Here is a 15,307-nt window from a genome sequence, read left to right as displayed (position 1 = left end):
ACTTTGAATCTGTAATTATGTTCATTAATTTTCAGGAATGTTACCTCTTAGGTAGTTAGGTATGCTCTGCCCTTTTTAAACAGGAATGAAGGAAACTTTGTTTTCTGTGCTGTTGTGTGTAGGTAGAAAGGTTGGATGGAAATGCCTCATTTCTTGTTTAACCTTTCAAACCCCATAATTCCAACATTTTATGCCAGTAGGATGTTAAACTTTTTATGTATAGGAGCATTCCTTGTGAATTAGATCTTTTCACTTCTAAGAAAAAACTGACTCATTTTAGTGTTGATGAAGGAGCCTATTCTACAAGATAAGCGAATGGAACATGTGAAATTCCAACGCCATGCCTTGGAGCTTATCAAAGCGGTGTCAGGAAGAACGAAGCATGAAGGTGATGCAAATATGGATGTGTCGATGCAGAGCATTCACAGGGTAAGCACTGTTGCACTAAAGTCAAAGGAATTTGGTGACTTGTTAATATGATTAGAATGAGAGCCATCGAAGATATTGTAAAGCAGGGGCTTTGAATTGTTTAAACTTTTGGGGTTATTGTAGAGATTTCATGACAATGAATGTGATGAGGTGAGGTTTTTTTAATTAGGTAATCGTGAGAAATATGATTAGGGTGGAGAGATGTTGGTATTGCTTCATGAGCATTTTCTGATTAAACAAAAGTTTCTAAATTTTAGTGAATAGATAAAAATGGTGTCGTATTTTTTGAATGACATAACTTAAAAATTTGAATGAGGAACCCCTCAATAGTAGGTTTATAAACTTTTACTAGTTTTTATAAAGTAAATTTCACTTACATGTAAATGAAGATTTTCATACATTTTGGTCATGTATTGCCAGCCTCATTCATCTAAATATGTGAAGTTTTTTCAACAGAGTTATGTAAGAAATAGACTTGTGCTACGTTAGACTTTAGTCAACTTTGGCAACTAATTTTCAAATTTATGGTCACTTAAAATTGTTATACTGAGCATGGAGGCACATTTCTAGACTTATGTGTATGGCAAAATGGCCTTTTGTTGAAAATTAGGTGTCTTATCATAATACAGTACATGTAAATGTATATAGAGAAAGGTGTTTTTGTGCATGCCCTCTGCAAGAGAGATGTATGGAACAGTTTAAAAGCTTTATTAATTGTATGTACTTGTGGAATCACTAAGAATATGGAATTGATCAAACAATTATTTTTTTCTGTGATATCAGGCAGACGTTGTTGCACAGACTAGGATAAATTACAATAAGAAGCAGCTGTTGCAGCTAATACAAGCTCACCTGGTGAATGAAGGTTATGACTCGGTGGCAACCGCGCTACAGCAAGCTGCTCATCTCCCTCCTCTTCCGTCCCCAATTCCACACACATCACATGGCCCCTCCACAAGAAATATGGTCACTCCACCCCCATCATCCAGAACGGTAATTTTGATGCAGTGTTTTTCACTTTATACTCGTGTTTCTCATTGTTTTATCCAATGCTTGACTGTTTAACCCTTTGAAGATGGGGGGCGAGGAGAGGTCAAAATCCATTTGCGCCATAACACTGTAACATTGTACTAAATGCTACGTAAATGAATTTGGTGTCATTTTAAAGCTAAAGCATTTATCTTTGTGTTATGTTTAGAAATACCAAAATAAGTAAAAGTTATCTGTAATTAAAAAAAACTTTTGTTATTTTTATTTAAAAATTCATGATAAATTGAAAAAAAGGGGATATGCAGTTTCTGTTTACTAATTGCAAAATTTTGATAGATTGCCATTTCACTGATAGGAAATTCATATCATTTGAGTCACATAAATATTACAAAAATGAAAATAATGTTATACTGTCACTAATATATGACTTTATTGTGGTCGGTGCACTACAGGCATTCGACTCTCATCGTTACAGTATATGATAATTCAGTGGAGTTGTACACAAAATGACAACTATGGGTAAACTGAGCACATTCCCCATGTTTCAGCTGGAAACCATACCTACATGATGTGCCTAATACCATGCATGTTCTAGCAGGATTTCTTTGTGTGTCCATAGGCTAGGACAGAATGTGTACAAACTGAATTGCATGAATTGATAGCTGCCTGAGCCCCAAGGGTTAAATGTAATTATGATAAAATAAGTACCATGTGCACTGCATGTGAGCTTCTTTGTCCATTTGATCACTGATTTTATACAGTGAATAGCTACCATTTTGTTCTCATATCTTGGTTTGTCTACAATAAAAATCAAATGAACATTTTATGTATGGAACTTACCAAGTAATTAAAATGCTCTAGTTTCCCTTGCATGGCAGCTTAAAAAATTAGAAAATTTGCGGGTAATGCTTCAAAGTTTAGTGCAGGTGACTGGTTTCGCCCGCAAACAGGAATCTCAGGAACTACTATCAAATGAGCTCATTCTGTTTACTGCTGGCATTCGGGTAACTGTGTTCTTAAATTTGCCGGTCGGAGACTGGATTTCAGTGAATAATATCGCTGATTTCAGGTAGCTTCAAGCTTACACCCTACAGGATAGTATTTTATTGTTGTCTTGATAAGATTGGAGCCTAGTTATCATATTTTGCTTAGTAGCGAATTCACAATTAGAGTGTTTAACTGCTGGTGGCATAATTTACCGATTCAATGTGTAATATTGCGTTCGCTTTCTTGTTAATGTAATAAATGTAAACTGTCCACGACTGAACCAATATTTACGGTTATGTTAATTTTCTGCAAGTCTCAATTAATGTTCGTTAGTATTTGAGACATGTCTGTATGATGATACTGTATGTACTTTAACTAGGGTCGGTTAAGGTTAATCATCTTTTCCAGATAGTGTAACAAAACGTAATCTTGCATGTGCTACCGAACCAATATTTCTGATGATAAATACGTATCTTCAGGTTCCAATGATGTTCGGGATATGTCATTTCTATGATAATCTAGGTACTTCAGAGTTGTCAGTAAAGGTTAACTTTCCTTTCCCGAGTGGCGTATTAATGTAATATTGTGTTCGCTACCACCTTTTCCAATGATAAATATGCATCTTCAGGTTCCAATAATGTTTGGGATAAGTCTGTACTATGATAATCTAGGTACTTCAGCTTTTGTCAGTGAAGGTTAACTTGACTTTCCCGAGTAGAGTATTAACATAATATTGTGTTTGCTACCACCTTTTCCGATGATAAATACGTATCTTCAGGTTCCAATAATGTTTGGGGTATGTCTGTACAGTTATAATCTAGGTACTTCAGCTATTGTCGGTAAAGGTTAACTTTCCTTTCTCGAGTATTAATGTAATATTGTGTTTGCTACCGGGCTGACATTTTTTGGTTGAGAATACATTTCTGAAAGACTCGAAGAATGTTTGATAGGATTTGATACTTGCCTGTATGATGGTGCTTGGTCCTTTGGGTGATAGAGGTTAACTTTCCCTTTTTGAAATAGCGTATAACATTAATATCGTGTTTGCCACCGCACTGATATTTTTAGTAATGAATGCATATTGGTAAGTCTCAAATAACATTGGAGAGGAATCGAGATATATTCATATAATGTTCTCTGTATCCTCAGACTATTGTTGGTAAGGATTACTTGATCATCTTTCACTTCTCTTTGAAGAGAGCTGGTAGCGTTAGGGCAGTGTGTAGTAGAGAGAAATTGTGCTTAATTTTTGCAGAGAGTAGTCGTTCTCAACAGCCGAGACCGATAGGTGTTCAGCTAGCCTGGGGTGGGGTCAGATATGGGTAGTCGCCCCCTTAGTCAAGCCTGTTGCCGGTCCCAGGTATCAACAGACAACCACTGGAAAGGCGTCTTACTGGATGTGCAGTGGAGGAGATGGCTGCCCGGCCCTGTCGGTTTTCCTAAACCTAGTTCCTGGCATGGGAGTCCAGGTAGTCGCCCCTCAGTTGAGCCTGCTATCTGCAGGTGTCGACGGACAGCCATTGGAAAGGCATCCATAGATATGTGGTTTTATTCTAGTGATTCTCCAGTGTAGACAAAAGCACTGATAGCGTTTTTTGTAGCAAATCTCGGCCATTGGAGAGGCACGTTTCAGGTGATATTTGCTACTCTTGCCTTCTCCTGTAAAAGTGGAACACCAGTGTTGGCGCCAAGTAGAACACCAGTGTCCAAGTGTTCTTTTTTGTCGATTCCTTAGCGCCTGAGCGCCTAACAGCTCCCGCTTGCACCCAGTGGCACCCACTTGCGCACCCAGTAGTGCCAGAGCAGAGCTCATTTTCATACAGAGTTCCCAGCACCAGCTGTCATGCGTTTGGCGCCAGCCTGCTAGTGGCTGACGTCAGTCTCTCTTTAACTCAGTGCCCCTGTTTTTCTTCTAAGAATACAATATACTGTCGTTCTTTTTTGAGTGCAATTTCCATGGAACACCTAGCTACAGTCACCAAGTGGCCGACGCTAGTCTCTATTCATCGGGTGTCCTCTCTTCAGTTTCGGACTCCCCTCCTTGAGCATCATACAACTGCTCTTTGGCAGTTTTGTCTCCTTTATGCTGTTCCAAGAGTTACAGTCGACCCAAATTGATCCCTTGTGTGATGTCTATTTGGGTCTTAAAGCTCTTTCCTTTTCAGACAGAGTCTTTTGTGTACAAATTTTGAATTCGAAGAAAGCTATCACCTTGACAGGGAGTTGGGAGGCTAGCTTGGGATCTTAAGGGAGCAAACAAGTGCTTTTTGTCCTTCACTCCCTCTGATGCTTAACAGTATTAGCCTTCCAGCTGTGTTCTTGTCAAGTTTTGAAGGAAAGGTCTTTCTTGACTGACATCAAGAGCAGGTGCTAACAAGATAGGAGATGCTTACGTGTTGCCAAGAGACTTCGCTTCGGCTGGTCTCTTAATCCTGTCCTGTGTGAATAAGGACAGGTAAGTTATTTTTTGAGTTTTCAGCTCCTTCATTGTGATTGCAAGAAGGGAGCTTTGGTGCTCTTTTTTTCTTACTGGGAGAAGCATCTGTCAGTTTTTCCCTTCAGAAGATAATTTCTTCACTCGAGCGTTCTTTTGTGGAAGACTTTTCATGAGCTCCAGGCAGAAGGAAGCTCTGTGTACCCTCTCTATAGCAGCGCCCTTTCCCAAGTGCATGATCACCTTCAGACCTCTTGGTACCAGCGTTCTGGCACCGAATCCTGAGCGCCTGACACCTGCTCCCACTGCTGAACACTTAGTTCCTTTTTACAATTTTTCTCTTAGAGCTTTGTGTTTGACTGAGGCGGAACTTGTTGCCAAGTTCTGATAAGCGTGTCGGACATTTGTTCTAGCCAAGTACAGTTCCGCATGTTTTCAGTCTAAACAAGATATCACCGAGCCCACACTGGGCATTATTGCATAGAAGTTGATCCCACCCTGATGACCATGTGTCCGGGACTGTCAAGTATCAGCAGGCTCAACAACTAGCCCACTTAGTGTCAGGGAGACTGCTTGACATTCTACAAGTTTGCTCGGTTGCAGAACGAACAGAATAATCCTGTGGTCTATGCAATTACTTGGTAAGTTCCATATATAAAAATTATATTTTTTAATAAAGTTTTGTATATACTTACCAAGTAATTAAATGATCAGAGCCCTCCCTCCTCCCCTCAGATGGACGTATGTCAGAAACAGAATGAGCTCATTTGCTAGTAGTTCCTGAGATTCCCTTTAGTGGGCGAAACCAGTCACCTGCACTAAACTTTGAAGCATTACCTGCAAATTTTTAAATTTTTTAAGCTGCTGTGAAAGGGAAACTATTTTAACTACTTGGTAAGTATATATAAAACTTTATTATAAAAATGTCATTTTCATCCAAAGTTTGTGGCTGTGTGCAGGACCTATTAAAGGTATATTACATCAACATTGGTATGGCATACAAGATTTATGAAATCTTTCACCATCTGAAAGAAATATGTCATCTGAAGCGTAGATTATCGTTTAACATTGGTTGAATGGTTGAAAATGCAATCCACTGTATTTATTGGTACACAGTTATATTAATTGCATCTTATTAAATGATATTGACTTTAGTAAATCTTGGAGGGAGAGGGAAAAGGAATATGTAAGCAGACTGACATTTATATGACTGCGTATGGAAGTGCAATAACGTTTACACTGGCAGCTCAGCTTAACAGACATCGCCTTAGCAGATTTTGTCATTTAGTGAGCTTGTCATCTTGTCGGGCAAAAGAAAAAGAAAGTACTTTCAAGATTTTGGTTTTGCAAGTTCAGTATGCATTATTATCTATTTTTGTGTGTTAAAAGTTCCTGTCTTTTTGTTCAGTCACAACCAAGTTCAAGAGCAGAGCAGGTGTGGTTTTAAGGCCCAAACTCTGTTCAGACTGTTCAGACAAAGAAACTACTGGATGTCATTTGCCTCTGTGTTGAGAGGTGCTTCTATATTGGTATGTGTGAAGGAGTGGAAAACTGGTGTCAAACCAGTTTGTCGTCCACGCCTTCACACAAACCAAAACAGAAGCACCTTTCAACACAGAAGGCAAATGAAATCCAGTGGTTTCTTTGTCTGAATAGGGTTGTGGCCCTAAAACTATACCTGCTCTGCTCTTATACTTGCTTGTGGCTGAGCAAGAAGATGCAAAGAACAAGAAATTGCACTGACTCCCTCAGCTGTGCACACATTAGGTAGAGGAGATCAGAGACGACCTCCAGCTTGCGTGCTCAGATAGCAACTGCTGTGGAGAGTGTGAGTGCACTGAGCAATATACAGTGTTGCCAGTTACCCTCTATGCCACCCTCCTAAAGGAGAACATCTGGACCCCTCTTTGCTTGAAGAACAGGCAGCTATTTTGGAACACGAGAAAGTCTATGGAAGTTGTGACCCATATTTCACTATCTCTCCCAAGTGTAGGGAGAGTTGAGTGACCTTGACATTTTCACATATGCATTGACTCTTCTTCCTAGCCATTCTAGGCAGGAATGGTTGAGTTAATACCACCTCCTTCCATCAGTGTGCATACAGTCTTCAGACTGAATGGATGTTTGGTTCCTGGTAGTGTAAAACAGATCTCTATACGTAGTATGGAGATCTGTTTTACACCAAAGATTGCATGGCTGTCATACCCTCTCTGTCAGTGCATACATAGGCTTTATTGTGCTCAGACATACTGGATGTTTGTGCCACACTTCTATTGTGATATTACACAAGAGACATTCTAGCCCAGGGGTGCACAGCCTTTTGGGCTTCTCGAGCCACATCATCAAACATATATGTAATCGAGGGCCACAAGATTTTACATAAAATATAATAAATACTTTGTAGATGTTTAAGGGTAAAAAGACACAGGTGCTCACCTGTTTTGTTTTAATGAGATTTTTGACACTGAGATTCATGCACAAGCTTTTTTATGTAAGGGTGGAAATTTGTGATTGCCAGTCTTAAAACGTAGTCCAAATTTTGATCACTTAACCTGCTGTGAATATTTGATTTGTTCTGGTTGAGCAGACTAAATGTTTTATCACATATGTAGGTAGAGCCAGATGAGCTTGCATAAAAAGCAGCTTTGTTTCTCAAATATGGAAGTTGATCTTTGGCCAAACAATTATAAAAGTTGAGCAAGTCTCCTTCCTTACACTTGGTACAAAGGCTGTCATTTTTGTGAAGATCAGTCAGTTCAAGTTGTTCTTCGAATTCTACTACATCAGGAGATACAGAAAAGGGGTTGCTGAGCAACATCAAATCATTGACTTCTTTTGCGAGGTCCTCAAGTCAGCTCTCAAAGGCCTCCAAAAGTTTTCCTAATTTTGTTGCAGAGTATTCATGTCTGTTGCATACTTTGTGTTTCTCACGCATAAGTTTGTAGTTTGGGAAGTGTCCTAACTCTCCTTTAAGTATCTGTGACTGAAACAATTTTAGTTTATGTTCAAAAGCTATCACGTAGTTGGCTAGCTGAGAAATAAGTTGGTTATTCCCCGGACTTTTTTATTCAAGTTATTTAAATGGCTTGTGAGATCCACAAGAAATGACAAATCATAAAGTCAACATTTTCAAGTTCTGGTACTATCTTATTCTTTTCATTAAGAAATATATCAATTTCATCCAGAAGATTGATAAATCTTTGCAGTGTATTTCCCTGCTTAATCACATTACTTGAGTGAAATCACTAAATCGCCATATTCTGCTTCAGATTCATCAAGAAATTGCTTGAACTGCCAGTCATGCAAAGCTGAACGTGGCTTGATGAAATTGACTATAGAAACTGCAATTTTCATCACCTGATCAAAGTCCAGTTCTTTTCCACACAAATTTTACTGATGTGTTATGCAATAAAACTTGTTTCAGTCCATATTTTCACTCTCCAAGGTGTTTAATTAATAGCTGCACCAATCCATTCTGCTTGTCTATCATTGCAGGAGCCCCATCAGTTGATATACCTACTAACTTGTCCAAATTTAATTCAGTTCCTGAATTTTGTTCTAAAAGTCCATTAAGTAAATTGCTACCAGTTGTCTGCCCTTTCAATGAACTGAGCCCTACAAGTTCTTCAAGAATAGACAAGTCATCTGTTACACCACATACAAATACAAGTAGCTGAGCCGTAGATGTAACATCAGTAGATTCATCAGTGGCTAAGGAAGAGTACACAAATTGTTTACCTTTTTCCTTTGACTGGTCTGCTATATCACCCAACAAGTCAACAATACAATGCTGCACTGTCATACAATTCAAACTGATATTCTCAAACTTTTTCAAAAGATCTGGAGAAGGTTTTTGAGCAGCAAGTAGAATACACTTTTAAATGAAATCCCCCTCTGAAAAAGCCTTGGAATGTTTAGCAATCAGGTTTGCAATTTCATAGCTCACTTCTGTTACGTCCTGTGCCTCCTTATTTTTCTCAATAAACATATTTTTCTGAACATCAAAACCTTGCATTAGTGATTTAATTTTCTGCTTTCATAGTACCAAGAGAAAGGAAGTATAGATCTGTGTTTGTGTCATATATATATATATATATATATATATATATATATATATATATATATATATATATATATATATATATATATATATATATATATATATATATATATATATATATATATATATATATATATATATATACAGTGAACCCCCGTATTCGCAGGGGATGCATACCACACACCTCCGGCGAATAGCTAAAATCCGCGAATACTTAAAGCCCCGCTAAAAACACTTAGAACTGCCCATTTTGATAGTTTAAACACAAGAAAACCCCTGTAAAAATGCTTATACCTAAGTATTTTAATAGTTTTATCACAAAAACTGCATTTATTCACAAAAATTATATGAAAAAATAGTAATTAGTGAATATTTCTCAGTGAAAAATACCACGAATTGGCGAATTTTCTGCAAATAATGGCTAGATATGTTCCACAGAGAAACCCGCGAATGCATGAGTCCGCGAATCATGAGAACATGAATACGGGGGTTTACTGTATATATGTATATATTTATATATATCTTTCTTATTTTCTTTTTCTGTAGAGTGATATTTGGTATTTTCTCTGATAAATTCGAGGGCTGCCAGTTGCTTGATTAAGGGCTGCCGGTTGTGCACCCTTGTTTTAGTCCATCTACTGGGACTTGCTTGCTAGTGCATACGAACATCCTTGCTCCAGTAAGTTTGGTTTTGGCTGATCTAATGGAAGTATATGGATTTTCTACCATGATTTTAACCCTAATTGTTATCAGTAGAAAATCTACAGGTAGATGAACCACAATTTTGAGAAGTTAATGTTTCTGTAATCATTATGTGGCATTTGGTATTTGCTGCTTGTATACATTCATTCCCAAAGAAGAACTCAAGGCTATTCATGCACCAGTCTCTTCATGGGAAGTCTTAACTCTTGCCTTAGGATATTTATACTTTTGAAGGTCCTTTTCTCCATAAATTGCCCTTTGGGGAGTTTTGGTACATAGATTGTTGGCTCTCAGTGAACTTAGCGATCTTGAAGTAACCACTGCTTTCTGTCATGAACCCTATTTAACAGAGTTCTTGGAGTTTTACCCAAGAGGCAAATAATTTCTGACTGCTGTAGTTGCATTCTGCCTGGGGAGTTTTTTTATCGGTTAATTTTCAGATCTATTGATTGGTGAGTTCCTGTTATTTAGCAGTTAAGTTGAAAACTTCCATACATCCACAAAGATGCCATAGTGGCATCAATCACAGCTTCTTGTACAACATAAATGACAATCATAGCCTGTTGGTTCTCACTTGAAAGGGGAAATCAAGCACAAACCAGGGGCGGGAAGGAATCACATATTTGCTTTTCCTCCCCATCATTGCTGTCAGACTCCTCCATTCTCTTTCACTTTCCTCAAGGGAAGGAAGAAGAGATCTTAGATTGGTGTCAAACTCCACAGTACCCCTTTTCAGAGGTAAAATGGAGTCAGCAGTGGAAAGGGGGGTGGGAGTCATGCATTCTTCATTCCATCTTCCAGTATATTATCAATCCTAAGTGGCTGTGAAGTGATATATATCCAAACCGGCAGGTGCAGTTAGGAATTTAGGTTCTTGGGTTGGGAAGAAGTCAACTTCCCAAAACCCAGACCAGTATCCCAACCTTTTTTTCTTCAGGAAGAAAAGTTAAACCTTCCCAGCCCTTCCTTCCTCCACCAGCTATAGCTCAGTAGGAGGGAAAAGGAAAAGAATGGGTGATGAGGGTTACTATGTAACTGTCCCATTACAGCAATCCCTCGCTTATCTGGATTAATACATCCAAAATCCTGTTGACTACTGGAAATTTCCAGATATCATGAAAAAATACTTCACAGATGTAACACTGTAACTTCTTACCCTTACTGCCCCAACTTATATATGCTTATAAACTACAAACAGCAATTTATAGTTAAGATGGGATGTTAAACTACAAGTTCCTGTTTTGTACCCCCTATTTTCTAACGACATATGCATACACTAAGATTATAAACAACACTCAATTTGGTAGGCATTACATGCACAGTACACTTATTGTATTGTTCAGCAGTTACATCAAACAGTAAGTTTGTACCAATTTTTCTACCTATTTTGTCTTAAAAACACAATAACATCTTCACAGAATAAAAAATACAAACACAAAACTTATCTCTTTTACAGGTGTGCAATGCCAAAACTGTGAAGTGGGCCAGACTTTTAAAAACTGGCAAGGATGGTTCTTCTTCTTCTTCTTCTTCTTCTTCTTCTTCTTCTTCTTCTTCTTCTTCTTCTTCTTCTTCTTCTTCTTCTTCTTCTTCTTCTTCTTCTTCTTCTTCTTCTTCTTCTTCTTCTTCTTCTCACTTTATAAATGATATGATGCCAGTATAAATGTTGAAATGTGTTGTACTTGTAGCTTTTAAGGAAGTCCAGCGCCCTCTGGTTCCACCAGAACAACATAGTTATTATTTAGTAACGTGATCTTTTTATACAGCATCGTCATTTGGTAGGAGGAAGTTCACGCTTAGCATTTACCCCGTTGTGTAAGACAAACCAGAACTCCAGTTCGGGAACATCAGGTTTTGCAGTCCCACTCACGCCTTCGCCACCACCTGTATCTAGCCCCTCAAATGTTCTTAGTACGTCTAGTCCTGGTTCAATTCATATCAAGATTAATAGGTAAGGAAGCATTTATTTAGTCACTGATTTTATTGAATGAGGTATTTTAGATGTGGTACTGATGAGAATGTCAGTGTTTGAAATATTCACATTTGTTGTATACTTGGTAAAGTGTGTTGACAACATAGTGTTCAGATTTTGAAGTTCTAACAGTGTTTTTATCAATAAAAAAGTTGTTTTGGATAACGTTAGCTATTCATGTTAATTGCATTTTTTCATAACAGAGCTTCCAAGCGAGAGCATCGTGTATCTAGTTCTTCAGTCTCCCACTTCAGTAAAACTGAAACAAATACAAATAGCTTGTCTACTGGTAACCCTCCTAATCCATATACAGTGGCTTCAAATTCCTCTGTGATAATGCCTGTTGTTACAAACACTGGCTTGACAAACGAACCTAAGATTAGCCTTGACCGAATTGTTACGGAGTATCTCACCAACCAACATGCCCTTTGTAAGAATCCAGTTGTCACCTGCCCCACCTTCGATCTTTTTCAGTAAGTAACAAGTGAACACTATATTTTTTTCATTTTCATATATTTTAGATGTTAACCTTGCTTGTTATCACTGAATACATGTGAAATAAAATAGTATTTTGGCTGCCACATCACCATCATCCTCAGTGTTTTTACATCAGATTTTCCATTTATTTTACTTTACATCAACTCCCTTCACTGTCTTCTGTCATGCATTTTTTGCCTGAGTCCCTATCTGGTCTAAGTTTTTATCTATGCCATTTTTCCATTGTTTTTTGTTGCCTTCATGCTGGTCTTTGGACGGTTACATCCTTGTCTATCACTGACTTAACTGATCCTTGCCCCTTTGTGTGTCATGTCCAAATAAAGTTAATTTAGGTTGGGTATGGTTTTGCTGATGATAGGCATTTTGTTTATTTTTGTCTTTATCTTAAAGTTTTGTCAGATGTTTAAGTCTTTATCTTAAAGTTTTGTCAGATGTTTAAGCTTGGTTTTTGTCTCTTTAAGTTAGCTTTGTTCATGCCTTAACTGACAAAATTTTAACATTCGGTCAACTTTGATTCGACCGAAATGATCGAAAAACGCATCCGGAAGCCATAATTATTACATTCGAGTAACAATCAATCATTTACCTTCATTTTGCAACAAACGGAAAGTCTCTAGCACATTATTTAGATTATTGGTGAATTTTTGAAAAAAAAAAAATTTCCTTCGCTCCGCACACGGACTCCGCTGAAAATCCTGTCATTTCTTGCATCCGCTTGCCATAATTTTTTCGCCATTTCATATTATTCATTACATAAAGTGTTATACATCAAAATGTGCGCAATTTCATGTAGAATACAACAAAAAATATGTCATTCCTTTAGCTCTTCACAGTTTTTTAATATTTTCACTAAATCACGATAACTGACAAAATTTTAACATTCAGTCAACTTTGACTCGACCTAAATGATCGAAAAACGCATCCGTAAGCCATAATTATTACATTCGAGTAACAATCAATCATTTACCTTCATTTTGAAACAAACGGAAAGTCTCTAGCACAATATGTAGATTTTTGGTGAATTTTTGAAAAAAAAATTTTCCTTCGCTCCGCGCACGCGGACTCCGCTGAAAATCCTGTCATTTCTTGCGTCAGCTTGCCGTAATTTTTTCACCATTTCATATTATTCGTTACATAAAGTGTTATACATCAAAATGTGTGCAATTTCATGTAGAATACAACAAAAAATATATCATTCCTTTAGCTCTTCACAGTTTTTTTGTATTTACATTGAAATAACGATAAATAGAAAAAAAATCAACCTTCGGTCAACTTTAGCTCGATTGAAATGGTTCAAAAATGCAATTGTAAGCTAAAAAACTTACAGCCTAGTAATATTCAATCAATTTCCTTCATTTTGGCACAATTGGAAAGTCTCTAGCACAATATTTTGATTTTTGGTGAATTTTTTGAAAAAACTTTTTTACGTCCGTGCTATTTAATTCATGCATCATTTTGTGATAATATTTTCTCTGTGTTGCTTTAATCGTTTTACAATCTGTTATATACCAAAATCATCGCAAGTTAGTGTACAATACAACTAAAAAAATTAACTCATTAGCTTCAACCGTTTTCCTTACAGCGATTTGTATACAATTATATACGAGTTTTTTTTCGCTGTCATATATTCCAATATTTATATATGATAATGATATTTTTTCATTTCTGATGATTGCATACTAAACTTCAGGCAATGAGAAAAAAAGGAGCCAAAAATGAACTCTTAATCCTAAAAACTAAGCGTGCTGTGGTTTTTTGAAAAAAACTTTTTTCCGCTTCGGCGCTAACTCCCGAACGCTGCCGGCATACGACAGACACTTTTGTAAATAGAGGCTCGGCGTTTAAGGGTTAATAGTTTAAACAAAATAAACCCTCTAAAAATGCTTATACCTGAGTATTTTAATAGTTTTATTACAAAAAGTGCATTTAGTCATGAAAATGATATGAAAATACAGTAAATAGTGAATATTTCTCAGTGAAAAATACCGCGAATGGCCAAATTTTCCGCAAAAAATGTGTATATAGGTTCCACAGAGAAATCTGCGAATAGTGAGACTGCGAATACAGGGGATATACTGTATATGTATATGTGTGTGTGTGTGAAACTTTTCTTTTAAACTAGTATTTTTTCTTTTAGTCAAATTTCCTAATGACATCAATAACCTAGATATTGCAAAACTTGTTTTTGTGGCCATAAATCATTGATAATTTTTTGCAGTTTTTAGTAGGTGGGAACTGAGTTTCCTTATCATATGTCTGACATCACCTTGGGTTTTGGAATGGCAAGGGTCTTCTGATACATTGTTGAATAAGCAGTCATAGTAGTTGGATGACTGCATTCGCTCCCAGCATTTTCTCATAATTAGCCCATGCTATGTTTTGCACTCGTGTGTGCTTAATGATTAAACATGCCTAAGGAATCCCTGGTGTTGTAAAGAGGGCAGAGATTTTTACATTATGTAAGGGGGGAAGTCTGTGACAGCCATTGCTTCTGAAAGGAGAGGGAAAAATGCCTGCAATTTGAGAGGTGTTCCCAAGGTCTTTCTACAAATGATGTTGTATAGTTCTTTTGAGACGTTTCCAACAAGATGTGGTTTTCTGCCTTCATAATCTTGGCTGGAATAGATGGTTGTTTCACAACAATCCTACTGGTAAGGTTGTCTGTCTTTTCAGTAGTCTCTTTTGGTCTTCCAGAGGCTTTTTTTATGTTGCAGTACACAATCTGAGTCAGTCTTGTTGGCATGCTGACATGTCATGGAAACTACTGTTCGGAATGCCTATTGTTTGGCTGTGGCTGTCAAAGAAATCTTCCTTATCCATGTACTGTACATGACATTATTCTGTAAGTAGTAATTAATGAGAGCCGTGACTGCATGGATTTAACCAACTTCTCAAATCTGAGTGATCTGACAGCAGTCTACATCATATGACCTGCTTCGGTTGTGGGTGGCTTTGTGACTGTGAGAGCGAAAAATCCTAACTCACACAGGAAAATTGCAGCAAAGGAAAGAGCACTTTTAGGGCTTTCCTTCCAAGAGGAAAGCAGTATTGAACCTAATTGATGAATTTTGACTGCGATTAGGTTATTAGACTCCATGCTTCGCAGTGTCCACTGCTGTTACAATTATGAAAAGTAACATATAGTAAATGGTGTGGGATTTTTCTAACATGCATGAGACCTGGTGGTGTAAGGTAAAGTCGAGTATAAATATGGCCTAGGTAATGTATTGTTAGT

The 15,307-nt window shown here is 37.4% G+C and overlaps 1 protein-coding gene across 4 annotated transcripts in view; it reads left to right on the top strand.

Moving 5' to 3' along the window:
- Positions 1-15,307, top strand: part of mahj (LisH and WD40 domain-containing protein mahjong) — a 205,111-nt gene that overhangs the window by 104,420 nt on the left and 85,384 nt on the right. For all 4 annotated transcript variants that reach the window (XM_067082944.1, XM_067082943.1, XM_067082941.1 and 1 more), the window contains 4 exons: positions 281-429; positions 1,213-1,422; positions 11,369-11,553; positions 11,778-12,047. In XM_067082944.1, coding sequence (XP_066939045.1) covers positions 281-429; positions 1,213-1,422; positions 11,369-11,553; positions 11,778-12,047 — 814 coding nt within the window. The remainder of the gene's footprint in view (positions 1-280; positions 430-1,212; positions 1,423-11,368; positions 11,554-11,777; positions 12,048-15,307) is intronic.

The sequence above is a fragment of the Macrobrachium rosenbergii genome, chromosome 40 (assembly GCF_040412425.1).
Source record: "Macrobrachium rosenbergii isolate ZJJX-2024 chromosome 40, ASM4041242v1, whole genome shotgun sequence".
NCBI lineage: Eukaryota > Metazoa > Arthropoda > Malacostraca > Decapoda > Palaemonidae > Macrobrachium > Macrobrachium rosenbergii.
The sequence above is the reverse complement of the archived record's forward strand: the minus strand, read 5'-3'. Positions and strand labels throughout refer to the sequence as shown.